Source organism: Dendrobates tinctorius, unplaced genomic scaffold, assembly GCF_039654945.1.
Source record: "Dendrobates tinctorius isolate UK_male_01 unplaced genomic scaffold, ASM3965494v1 ptg000049l, whole genome shotgun sequence".
In the NCBI taxonomy this organism is placed as follows: domain Eukaryota; kingdom Metazoa; phylum Chordata; class Amphibia; order Anura; family Dendrobatidae; genus Dendrobates; species Dendrobates tinctorius.
The window spans coordinates 23,247,329-23,260,999 of NW_027361717.1; the positions used below are offsets into that span (position 1 = coordinate 23,247,329).

At 44.4% G+C, this 13,671-nt stretch overlaps 1 protein-coding gene across 1 annotated transcript in view; it reads right to left on the minus strand.

The window, feature by feature from the left end:
- Positions 1–1,542: 1,542 nt before the first annotated feature.
- LOC141091143 (saxiphilin-like) overlaps positions 1,543–13,671 on the minus strand; it is a 174,411-nt gene continuing 162,282 nt past the window's right edge. The window contains exons 19-20 of the mRNA XM_073576540.1: positions 2,312–2,513; positions 1,543–1,905 (exon numbers count right to left, since the gene is read on the minus strand). Of these exons, the coding sequence (XP_073432641.1) occupies positions 1,874–1,905; positions 2,312–2,513 (234 nt within the window). The 3' untranslated portion in view covers positions 1,543–1,873. The remainder of the gene's footprint in view (positions 1,906–2,311; positions 2,514–13,671) is intronic.

Genomic DNA, 13,671 nt, shown 5'->3' on the forward strand with positions numbered 1-13,671 from the left:
ACTCGAATGATATCCAAGTATCGCTGATCGCGTTCGCTCATCACTAGTGGCTAACACTAAATTTGTCTGTGGTAGCCAGTTTTAGAACACTGAGAGAACACTATTACTTATTACACTCACAAAGTCTACATATCGAGTGCCAAACAGTGAACACATATTTGTGACAAAACAATATGAAAGTCTTACTGTAATGTGGACAAAAAATATCAGATAACATGTGATTCCCTCTGCTATGGAGGATGTCTAGTGAGTGGCATGTATAGTAAAGACAGTCCTAGAGTTTTGCTGCAAAAGTTAAATATTGTTACATGCAGGCATTAAAAAAATGGATTTTTATATGCCAATTTTGAATTGAATAGCGTTTGAAGATGATGTGTCATATTATGCGCTTGTTCTTCATATATTTGCCGCATTTTTGAATGTGAGCTAGAAACTGAAATCTGAGACCTCCTTCCTTTCCAATCACTTTTGAAACGTGGCAGGGAAAGAAGATAAACTTTCCCAATGTTGTGCAAAAATTTTTTGACTTTTCTAATGCCATAAAAATGGTGCAAAGGTCTTCATAAATTCTCCCTTGTTTTTCCTAGTTTTAAAATATTGAAATATTGTTTTGTATCAAATCCCTGTAATTAATTTGCTAATTCACTCTGTGAAGAAATAAAAATTCAAGCTATTTACTGGAAAAACTGAAATTAACCCCGACAAACCAGTATGTAAAATTGTTGTTGGGTTTGGAGGGTGAACAAGGTCTAGATACTAAGACGTTTGCTGTTTTAACATCTTTATCATTAAAGGGGTGGTCCTAACATCTATTTAAATCATGAATGTGTGTCTATCTAATTTGTTTTCTAATATATTTTAATAATAAAGTCCCTGTCGTTCCTTCTCAATGTTATGTTTTATTTTTGCCTGCTTCCTATTTGATGCTTTGTTTGAAAATCCATAGTGCATGCTGAAATACTCAAGAAAGTCATCATCAGGGGTCATTTCCACAGCCTCTGCCCCCACCCTTCCTGAAATAAAGCATCAGTGACGTCTGGTTCAGCTGTCCCTACTGTACTGAGCATGCGTCAGTTGTCAATTCTGACAGATTCTTAGAAGGATTTTGTTATTGTGCAATATTCTATTTTATGAACAGTGACAGTGCACTCCCTCGCCAGCTCTGATGAGAAGTGACAAGCCTGCAAGAGAGCGCACGGTTAGTGTGCTTTGTAAGGAGTAGATGATGAGCAGAGAACAGTCCAGCCCTCAAAAGTGCAATCACTGATGACACTTTATTTCAGGGTCTGGGAGGAGACGGCCGCAGTGACTGTAGCTTCTGCCCTCGGATGACGTATGTCTCGTTTGAGTATCCCAGCATACACTGGGGATTTTCAAAAGAAGCATTATCAAAGAAGAAGTAGGTGAAAAAAATAAAAACAAAGCAATTAGAGTAGTGAGGGAACGGTAGAGATTTTTAAATTAAAGTATATTAGAAAATATGATTAGATTATGCCATTAAATAGACAGACATTTAAAATTAAAACAAATATTAGTTTCGGATTTATGGAGATTGTTCTTTATTCTGCTTGGTACTTACATTACAGGGCTTCAAATAGCCAAAACATGCCCAGTATAAGAATGTATCTGATTTATTTCCACTGCACCTTACTTTGTAATTCTGTGGTCTCAGCAATCAACTCTTTGTGGTTGCCTGTTTTTTAATCTCTTTTAATGTAATATGTTCGGAATAAAGCAAACTATAAATCTTATATGATAATTATTGTATTATGATGGCAAAAACTGAAAATAGTAATATGGAGAACTAAAAAGAGCAAACATTACAAGAATGACGGCAGCTCAATGACCCAGTTTCCATTACTAAGTCTTCTCATCAGTGATGGAACGAGCAAGCAGAGGACAAAGCTGTAGGTACAAAAGAAAATAAAAATTACTATTTTATAAAAAGCAGTTACATGTACAGTAGTAGAAATATAAAAGATGATCTCCGGCTATGTATCTGCCCAGGATTGCTGATTTATGGGTTCGGACAGATCCTAACAGATCTTACTAATTGCCCTTCCAATATTCCATACATCTGCAGAATCTATTGGATATGCTATAGGTATGTGATTAGAGGGATATATATGGAGTAGGATATATGGAACCAGCAAGGGAGGTCCTCAGCAGTTACCATTTTTTACTCACTATGATAGAAAGTGGCGACTTCTTTATCGGGAACTGTAATTTCATCATGTCTCATACATGATTGTTCAGACCTTTTAATATTTACATATATGTGGAAGTAAAGTACCTGATTCAGAATATGTACCTGATTTTGGTAAGCAGTCGTTGTCTCTCATTAAATGTTTGTGAAAGGGTTTGCCGAAATAATCATCCATAATATCTCTATCCAGCATCCGGTCAAACTCAAACAAGCATTGTGTGCGATCACTGAAGAGGAGGTTCTGGCCGTAACTGGAAGAAAACATCTGAAATATGTCCTTCTGGGATCCGGTCCGTCCATAGAGAGACTAAAGGAAAGCACAAATATTGGGATTAGAAATCCAGCACATACAGGGGTTGGACAAAATAATGGAAACACCTAACGTTTTGGCATCATAATCTTGGAACATGTTATAAACATGCAAACTGTGACATATGGTAATATTCTGTAGTTGATTATTTGTGTTATGTGATATGTGTATGTAAATTAACTGTTTGTTTTGCAGAATTGTAAGAAGAACATTGATGAGAACCTGATACCAATGGCAGACCTCTCAGATTTTCAAAGAGGCCAAATTGTTGGTGCTCGTATGCAGGCGCTAGTGTAACAGAAAGTGCCCGAATGCTTGGCGTGTCAAGAGGTACTGTCTCCAAAGTAATCACTGCGTTTGAAAGAGAAGGAAAAACGTCTGCAGCAAAGCACAGGTCCGGCCGAAAGTCGCAGTTGACTGAGAGAGACCGTCGGACTCTAAAGCGAATTGTGAGAGAAGATCGCAAAACTACGGCTCCGAAAAAATAATTGCTGAGCTCAATGAACACCTACAGAACCCAGTTTCCATGAAAACTGTTCGTCAGGAGCTGCACAAATCTGGATTCCACGGAAGAGCTGCAATTCGAAAACCGCTGCTCTCAATGACAAATGTTTCCAAGCATTTAGAGTGGTGTAGAAACCTCCAGAGTTGGTCCCTCGAGCAGTGGAAACATGTGATATTCTCAGACGAATCATCGTTTACCCTATTTCCGACCTCCGGCCGAGTGTACGTTTGGAGACAGCCGAAAGAAGCATTCCATCCAGACTGCCTTCTCCCAACCGTAAAACATGGCGGAGGTTCTGTGATGATCAGGGGTGCTATTTCGTGGAGATCCGCTGGGCCAATGATATCCCTTCATGGAAGAATTAACAGCCGCGATTATTTAGGCATTTTGGGCGACCAAGTGCATCCTATGGTTCAAGCACTGTTCCCGGAGGGGAACACCATCTTTCAGGATGATAATGCACCAATTCATACAGCTAGAATCGTTAAAGCATGTCACGAGGAACATTGTAATAAAGTTGAGCATCTCATCTGGCCCCCACAATCCCCAGACCTTAACATTATTGAGCATTTATGGCCGATTTTAGAGATTCAAGTTAGACGTCGATTTCCGCGCCATCATCGCTCAAAGAACTAGAGGGTATTTTAACTGAAGAATGGGCTACAATTCCTTTGGAAACAATTCACACCTTGTTTGAATCCATACCTCGGAGAATTGAGGCTGTAATCTCCGCAAAAGGTGGACCTACACCATATTAAACTAACTTTTGTTGATGTTTCCATTATTTTGTCCAACCCCTGTATACAGTGGGGCAAAAAGTATTTAGTCAGTCAGCAATAGTGCAAGTTCCACCACTTAAAAAGATGAGAGGCGTCTGTAATTTACATCATAGGTAGACCTCAACTATGGGAGACAAACTGAGAAAAAAAAATCCAGAAAATCACATTGTCTGTTTTTTTTTCATTTTATTTGCATATTATGGTGGAAAATAAGTATTTGGTCAGAAACAAGCAATCAAGATTTCTGGCTCTCACAGACCTGTAACTTCTTCTTTAAGAGTCTCCTCTTTCCTCCACTCATTACCTGTAGTAATGGCACCTGTTTAAACTTGTTATCAGTATAAAAAGACACCTGTGCACACCCTCAAACAGTCTGACTCCAAACTCCACTATGGTGAAGACCAAAGAGCTGTCAAAGGACACCAGAAACAAAATTGTAGCCCTGCACCAGGCTGGGAAGACTGAATCTGCAATAGCCAACCAGCTTGGAGTGAAGAAATCAACTGTGGGAGCAATAATTAGAAAATGGAAGACATACAAGACCACTGATAATCTCCCTCGATCTGGTGCTCCACGAAAAATCCCACCCCGTGGTGTCAGAATGATCACAAGAACGGTGAGCAAAAATCCCAGAACCACGCGGGGGGGACCTAGTGAATGAACTGCAGAGAGCTGGGACCAATGTAACAAGGCCTACCATAAGTAACACACTACGCCACCATGGACTCAGATCCTGCAGTGCCAGACGTGTCCCACTGCTTAAGCCTGTACATGTCCGGGCCCGTCTGAAGTTTGCTAGAGAGCATTTGGATGATCCAGAGGAGTTTTAGGAGAATGTCCTATGGTCTGATGAAACCAAACTGGAACTGTTTGGTAGAAACACAACTTGTCGTGTTTGGAGGAAAAAGAATACTGAGTTGCATCCATCAAACACCATACCTACTGTAAAGCATGGTGGTGGAAACATCATGCTTTGGGGCTGTTTCTCTGCAAAGGGGCCAGGACGACTGATCCGGGTACATGAAAGAATGAATGGGGCCATGTATCGTGAGATTTTGAGTGCAAACCTCCTTCCATCAGCAAGGGCATTGAAGATGAAACGTGGCTGGGTCTTTCAACATGACAATGATCCAAAGCACACCGCCAGGGCAACGAAGGAGTGGCTTCGTAAGAAGCATTTCAAGGTCCTGGAGTGGCCTAGCCAGTCTCCAGATCTCAACCCTATAGAAAACCTTTGGAGGGAGTTGAAAGTCCGTGTTGCCAAGCGAAAAGCCAAAAACATCACTGCTCTAGAGGAGATCTGCATGGAGGAATGGGCCAACATACCAACAACAGTGTGTGGCAACCTTGTGAAGACTTACAGAAAACGTTTGACCTCTGTCATTGCCAACAAAGGATATATCACAAAGTATTGAGATGAAATTTTGTTTCTGACCAAATACTTATTTTCCACCATAATATGCAAATAAAATGAAAAAAAAACAGACAATGTGATTTTCTAGATTTTTTTTTCTCAGTTTGTCTCCCATAGTTGAGGTCTACCTATGATGTAAATTACAGACGCCTCTCATCTTTTTAAGTGGTGGAACTTGCACTATTGCTGACTGACTAAATACTTTTTTGCCCCACTGTATCTGTAGAAGGCCTCGCTCACACGAGCGTATAACACGGCCGAGTGCTATGCCATGTTTTATCGCATAGCACTTGGACCAGTGTTATTCTGTGGGGCAGCACGCTGCGGGTGCATACGATATTTGGATCGCCCTCTCCCATTCAAGTCTATGGGTGCGTGTAAAACATGTTATCTGAGTGCAGTCTAATTGCCACGGACCCAGGCAGTGGAGAAAATGGAGAAATTAATTTCTCCATCTTCATCACACCTTTGCTGCGATTCTCTAATGCGAGAGAATTGAATCACACCAAAGTGACACTTGGATCCAACTCTGACAGAGTTTGATCCGAGTGTCATTAACATAATCTGCCCAATTCTCTTGCACGAGAGAACATATGCTTGTTTGACACTGGCTTAAATCTGTATATTGCATCCCAACTAGTCATAGACAGGACATGTAGACATGGGCAACATGGTGGCTCAGTGGTTAGCACTGTTGCTTTGCAGCGCTGGGGTCCTGGGTTCAAATCCCGCCAAGTACAATATCTGCAAAGAGTTTGTATGTTCTCCCTGTGTTTGCGTCGGTTTACTCCGGGTTCTCCAGTTTCCTCCCACACTCCAAAGACATATACTATACATATACATCTAAATAAAATGGGAATGGTTGGTGACCCAGATCAGCATGCTGAACTTGCAGAATGGGCAAACAAAAATTGGAACAGGACCCTCAATTTACACAGAACATTATGTTCAGTGATGAAGCAAACTTTTTTGGGTGGGCCATTTATAGGGATACACCTAAATAAAATGGGAATGATGACAATTTTTCCTGCGTAGGGTGTCTTGCATTGAAATCTGCTGCAATGACCAGACATCAACACAATTTCTATCTGCTCCTTACGTGTTCACCTCTGCGACATGTCAATGACTGTAAACAAAGAGAAACTTGTAAATAACTCATGAAAGAATAAATTTACATTAAAACCAAGCACACCATTGTTTTTCTTGTGAAATTCTCAATAAGTTTGATGTGTCACATGACCCTCTCTTCCTATTGAAAAAAATAAAGTTGGATCCAAAATGGGCGACTTCAAAATGGCCGCCATGGTCATCACCCATCTTGAAAAGATTCCCCCTTCCATATACTAATGTGCCACAAACAGGAAGTTGATATCACCAACCATTTCCATGTTATGTATGTGTTTCCATATAAATGGCCCATCCTGTAGATTGTGAGCCCCATTGGGGACCGTGTTGATAATGTATGTAAAGCGCTCAGGAATATGATAACATTATATAAGCAAAGCATAATAAATATATAATGATAGGCCATGACATTAAAAACCACCTGCCTAACATTGTGTAGGTGTTACACCCGGTCCCCGTCCTGGCGCTGCGCCCAGGTCTGCCGCTGTTACACCTGGCTCCCGTCCTGGCGCTGCGTCCAGGCCTGCCGCTGCTCTCCGTTCTGGGCACTCATCTTGAGCCTCTCATGCTGCTGCTCAGCATTCTGTTCTCCCTCCTGCCTCCTCCTCCTGGCGTCCTGTGAGGAGATCTGTAACTAAGGCTATTAAGGCACGCCCGCCCGCTCTCTTGCCTTCTTAAAGGGGCGGCGTGCATTATTCATAAAATGCAGTCAACCAATGGCAGCGCACTGGCTGCTATTTCTGGCCTCTCCTCCATAGGAAGAGCGCTGGAGCAACGAGTATCTATCATTGCTACATCCGATTCTCATGCTAACCTGTCTGCACTGCATATGCAGTCTCTGTGCATTGTCTAATGCTCTCTGTTTCCACAGCATATCAGTATCCTGTGTTACCTGGTTATATCAGCAACGATCTGGACCTAAGCCATCCTGTTCCGCCTACAGCCATCTGAGTCCAAGGACTGTGTGAAGGTCACTAGAACCGACTCCTTACCAACTAACCGGATCCAGCGCATTACGGACTCTGCTGTAACTTTTTTTATATCCCTTTTGGTCCCGCTGGGACAGCTGCCACGTGTTCGGGGTCTAACTGGAGGGAGCACCTGTGTCCTCCGGGTATTCCATTCTGGCCCTGCCTGAGGGGCTTTACTACGGGTGCCCGGGGCTCACTAGTCACGCCCCCTTCGGAGCCCCCCGGACCGTGGTCCCGAGGTTCCACTTAAAAAATAAAAATGAATGTGAACTTCACCATCTCTGCCTCCGCTTCCATTCGTTACAGATTGCTCCGGCCATGGAATCCACTGGACCCCAGAGGCCTCCGACTTTGGAGTTGTGCCAAGAGGTTACCCGTTTAAGAGATCAACAGGATAAGATCACGACGTATCTACGTAACCTGTCCACCCGCATGGATTCTCTGCAGAACCCGGCTGCTCCTGATTCACCTAGCAACACCCAGGTACCTGCTGTCATGACAAGCAAGGGCCCCCGCCTTGGCGGCTCCTACCCGCTTCCATGGTGATCCCACTCAGTGTCGGGGTTTTCTCAATCAGTGTACCCTACACTTCGAAATATTGGGGCATATGTTTGCTTCTCACCGTGCCAAAGTGGGCTTCATGATGTCACATCTAGCAGGAGAGGCTCTCGCCTGGCTGAATCTGTTATGGGAGAGAGGAGACCCGCTGGTTAATGATCTTCAATCTTTCCTAGAAACTATTAAGCAGGACCTTTGTTGAACCTGGCCGGGTCACGTCGACCACTTCTGCCCTGCTTCCCTTACGCCAAGGAACCCTCACGGTGGCTCAGTATGCTGTTCAGTTCCGCACCCTCTCGTCTGAGTTATCTTGGAACAATGAGGCCTTGCTGGCTACCTTCTGGGAGGGCCTATCTGGAAAAATTAAGGATGAGCTGGCGGGACGGGACAGGCCTACCATCTTGGATGACCTGATTTCCTTGGCGACCCGGATTGACCTGCGCTTTCAGGAGCGTTCCATGGAGATTAAGCGTGACAGGAGGCCCTACCACCTGGACTCTAATTCTTCCAAGACGTCTACCTCATCCTCTTCTCCCGAAGCTATGGAGGTAGACCGAGTAAGTCTGGCCAGCCGCCGCCAGGAGGCGCATCGCAAAACGGAAGTTGTCTGTACTGTGGTAGTTCCAAACACCTGATCCGCTCCTGTTCAAAGAAGTCGTAAAACTCCTGTGCCTAGGCTGGGTAGGAGAGGCCACCCTAGGTAGAGAATGTTCCTCTCCTTTGTTGCAGATCTCAGTCTCCATGACCTGTGGAGCAATAAAATTTTCTGGACTCTGTCTGTTGGACTCCGGAGCTGCCGGAAGCTTTATCCAGCAGACGCTTGTGGAACGCTACCACTTACCAGTTCAGGCTCTTCCCGACCCGTTGCGGGTAACCGCTGTCGATGACCAGCCTCTGACCGAACCCATCCAGTTCCAGACTGAGTCAGTGGAACTTCGGGTAGGTCCTATGAATTCTGAAAGAATCAGTTTTTATGTGTACCCTGGTTTGTCTCACCCCTTGCTTCTAGGTTTGCCTTGGTCTCAGAAACATGAACCAGTCCTTAATTGGAGAACAGGCGAAATTCTACATTGGGGAGATTCCTGCTCGGACTGTTGTTTAACCCGGATTGAATCAGCTTCACCCCCGGTCCAACCTGCTACCCTGCCTGGATTACCATCCGCTTACTGGTCCTTCTCGGATATCTTCGGGAAAAAGGAGGCTGAAAAACTTCCTCCCCACAGGTCGTATGACTGTCCAATAGACCTTCTTCCTGGAACATCTCCTCCCCGTGGGAGAGTTTACCCTCTTTCCCAGGCAGAGACTCAGGCTATGTCGGACTACATCCAGGATAACTTGGCCAGAGGATTTATCCGAAAATCATCGTCACCGACAGGAGCAGGCTTCTTCTTCGTGAAGAAAAAGGACAGATCCCTGCGGCCCTATATCGACTACCGAGGACTGAACCAGATCACGGTAAAAAACAGGTACCCTTTGCCTCTAATTTCAGAACTCTTTGACCGTCTCCGAGGGGCCAGGATCTTCACCAAGCTGGATCTCAGAGGGGCTTATAATTTGATCTGAATCAGAGATGGAGACGAATGGAAAACAGCCTTCAACACTTGTGATGGCCACTACGAGTACCTGGTAATGCCGTTTGGTCTAAGCAATGCTCCCCCTGTTTTCCAAGAGTTCATCAATTACATTTTCAGGGATCTGCTTTACACCTGTGTTGTTGTCTACCTAGATGACATTCTGATTTTTTCTACTGACTTGGTCTCGCATCGCAGACAAGTGCGCCTGGTCTTACAGAGGCTCAGGGAGAACAGACTGTACGCCAAGTTTGAAAAGTGCCTCTTTGAACAATCCTCTTTGCCTTTCCTCGGTTACAGTATTTCCTCCACAGGATTAAAAAGGGATCCAGAGAAGTTATCGGCTGTACTCAAGTGGCCTCGTCCGTCTGGGTTGAAGGCTAAACAGCGATTCCTGGGCTTCGCCAACTACTACAGGCAATTCATTCCTAACTTCTCCACCCGAGTGGCGCCCATCTCAGCTCTAACCCGGAAAGGTACAAATCCGAAGGATTGGCCTCCTTAGGCTGAGGAGGCCTTTGTTTCTCTCAAAAAGGCCTTTGCTGTCGCACCTGTTCTTCATTGTCCTAACTCCAATGAACAATTTTTTCTTGAGGTCGATGCCTCTTGAGTAGGTGCGGGAGCTGTACTAATGTGAAGCAAAAAAAGAAGAAATATGCAGCACTCACCGATGTAGCTGAAAAACTGTGAGTCTTTATTTCACATAATTTCCATCAAATGTGTGGACATGCAGGACGTAGAGGAATGCTAGGGGAGGGAGGTGCCGGACAACGGCCGTTTCGCGATTACTCGCTTCTACGGGTCCAGGTGAGGGGATTAGCTAAAGGTCATTCCCTTTATAGGATCACAGACCTTACTAATTAACATACATAACAGGCTGTGAAACAAACATTTACAAAAAAATATATAGTTATACAATATACAGAGTGCAAGATACTAGTAAAGAATAAATCTTTCCATATCGATTTACAAGATAATCTATATTTTTACAATATCATAGGAAGATTATAATTTAAATAACTTTACATACAATTTTTTATATAACATTTTTATAAAAATACTGATAGATCGATCTGGTCATTTAGTCCCAAAGGACCTTGTGCGTTCGCTTTCAGGATCCATTTTGCTTCTTGTTGCAATAAAGCTTTGTCATGGCTACCTCCTTGAGGTGGAAAATTGACCTTTTCAATCCCTGCAAAACTCAAAATTTCTGGGTTAGCTTTATGCACATCTTGAATATGCTTAATTAATCGCAGTGAGCCCTTTCCTGATGTAATAGATCTATAGTGTTCACCAAAACGTATCGTAAGTGGTCTTATAGTTTTTCCAATATAAAAATAACCACATGGACAAAAAATAATATAAACCACGAATTTAGTTTGACAAGAAATGTAGTTTTGTACCTTATGTTCAATAGAGCCAAAATGTATAGAATTCCCTGTCAGATGAAGATGACAGTATTTGCAGTGACCACATTTATAATTTCCTTTTATTGATAAATCTCGTAGCCAATTTTTTTGAAGGGGACGAAGTCTATGATGTACTAATAAATCACCTATATTATGTGCCCTTTTGTATGCAAATTGAGGAACTAATTTACCATCTGTGTGTAAGGTTTTTTCTGCATCAATGAGATGCCAGTGTTTTCTCACTGCTGCTTGTATTGCTCTATCCATTGCACTATGTTTGAAACAAAAATTAAATTTTTTTGTAGGTTTGACTACACTATTTAATTTTTTAGTCCTTTCCTTTAATAAATCCATCTGAGAAAATTTTTTTACCCTTTCATATGCTTCATTTAATAAAGTCATAGTGTATCCCCTTTGCAAAAAACGTTGTTTCAGCTCAGAAATTTGTTCGGGAGCTGTACTAACCCAGAAATCGTCCTCTGGGCGAATGTATTCCTGTGGTTTTTTTCCAAGGTTTTTTCTTCCGCAGAGAGGAATTATTCTGTTGGAGATCGGGAATTGTTGGCTATCAAATTGGCTCTGCAGGAGTGGAGGCATCTTCTAGAAGGAGCTCTTCATCAGGTAGTCGTATACACCGATCACAAAAACCTTGCTTACCTCCAAACTGCACAGAGGCTGAATCCTCGTCAAGCCCGCTGGGCTTTGTTTTTTGCTCGTTTTAACTTTGTTCTTCATTTTCGCCCAGCTGACAAAAATGTCAAAGCAGACGCACTTTCCAGAGCCTTTCTACCTCCTAATCAAGAAGAACCGCAGCACATCATTGAACCCTCAAGGTTAGTCGCCGTCGCTTCTACTGATCTTGCCCGGCTGCCTCCCGGGAAGACTTTCGTGTCAGCTTCTGAGCGTACTAGTGTCCTTCAGTGGGGTCACTCGTCCAAGTTGGCTGGTCACGCCGGCCAGAGAAAGACTCTGAAACTCATCTCTTGGTACTACTGGTGGCCTGCCATGGCTAAGGACATTCTGGAGTACGTCACAGCCTGTCCTTCCTGTGCTCGTAACAAGACGGCCAAGCATCTACCCGCAGGTAGGCTTCAGCCTCTTCTAATTCCGTCTGCCCCCTGGCAGCATATCGCGATGGACTTCATCACAGATCTTCCGATCTCATCTGGCTGTTCTGTGGTGTGGGTAGTGGTGGATCGCTTCTCTAAAATGGCTCACTTCGTTCCGCTACCCGGTCTTCCAACTGCTCCTGAGTTGGCGGACCTGTTCATCCGGCACATCTTCCGTCTCCATGGTTTCCCTCTCCACATCGTGTCTGACAGAGGAGTCCAGTTCACGTCAAGATTCTGGAGAGCAGTTTGTAAACTGGTAAGAATTGAACTGGATTTTTCCTCAGCGTACCATCCCCAGTCCAATGGACAAGTGGAGAGGACAAATAAAATCCTGGCTGGATTTCTGCGTCACTCTCAACGCTCATCATGACGACTGGGTAGACTTACTGTCCTGGGCCGAATTTTCTTACAACAATCAAGTAAATGAATCTTCTGGAAAGTCTCCCTTTCAGATTGTCTTCGGATTGCAACCCGGAATACCTCTTCCCATCTCCAGATCATCTGGCGTTCCAGCTGCCGATACTTTCTCCGAAGATTTTTCTAAGGTCTGGAGGGATACCAAAACTGCTCTGGAGAAAGCCTCCCAGCGTATGAAAAGGCATGTGGACAAGAGACGTTTGGATGCGCCTATCTGTAGTCCCGGAAACAAGGTATGGCTCTCTTCTAAGTACATCCGGTTAAAGATGCCATCCTACAAATTGGGTCCCTGGTTCATCGGACCATTTGAGATCTTGAGACAGATCAATCTAGTCTCGTACAAGCTGAAGTTGCCCACTTCCCTACGTGTGCCTAACTCCTTTCATTTTTCTCTCCTCAAACCAGTAGTTTTGAGTCCCTTCTTGGAGGATGATGTTTTTGAGGTAAAACATATCCTGGCCGTAAAAAAAGTAAGGGGTAAGACCTGCTACCTGGTGGACTGGAAGGGTTTTGGTCCCGAGGAGAGATCTTGGGAGCCTAGGGAGAACATCCAGGCTCCTCTTCTCCTTAAACGGTTCTACGCAGGCTTGAAGAAGAGGGGGTGTAAAGAGGGGGATACTATTACACCCAGTCCCCGTCCTGGCGCTGCGCCCAAGTCTGCCGCTGTTACACCTGGCCCCCGTCCTGGCGCTGCGTCCAGGCCGGCCGCTGCTCTCCGTTCTGGGCACTCACCTCGAGCCTCTCATGCTGCTCAGCATTCTGTCCTCCCTCCTGCCTCCTCCTGGCGTCCTGTGAGGAGATCTGTAACTAAGGCTATTAGGGCACGCCCGCCCGCTCTCTTGCCTTCTTAAAGGGGCGGCGTGCATTATTCAAAAAATGCAATCAACCAACGGCAGCGCACTGGCTGCTATTTCTGGCCTCTCCATAGGGAGAGCGCCGGAGCAACGAGTATCTATCTTTGCTACATCCGGTTCTCATGCTAACCTGTCTGCACTGCATCTGCAGTCTCTGTGCATTGTCTAATGCTCTCTGTTTCCACAGCATATCAGTATCCTGTGTTACCTGGTTATATCAGCAACCATCTGGGCCTAAGCCATCCCATTCCGCCTACAGCCATCCGAGTCCAAGGACTGTGTGAAGGTCACTAGAACCGACTCCTTACCAACTAACTGGATCCAGGACCCAGCGCATTACGGACTCTGCTGTAACTTTTGTTATCCCTTTTGGTCCCGCTGGGACAGCTGCCACGTGTTCGGGGTCTAACTGGAGGTAGCACCTGTGTCCTCTGGGTATG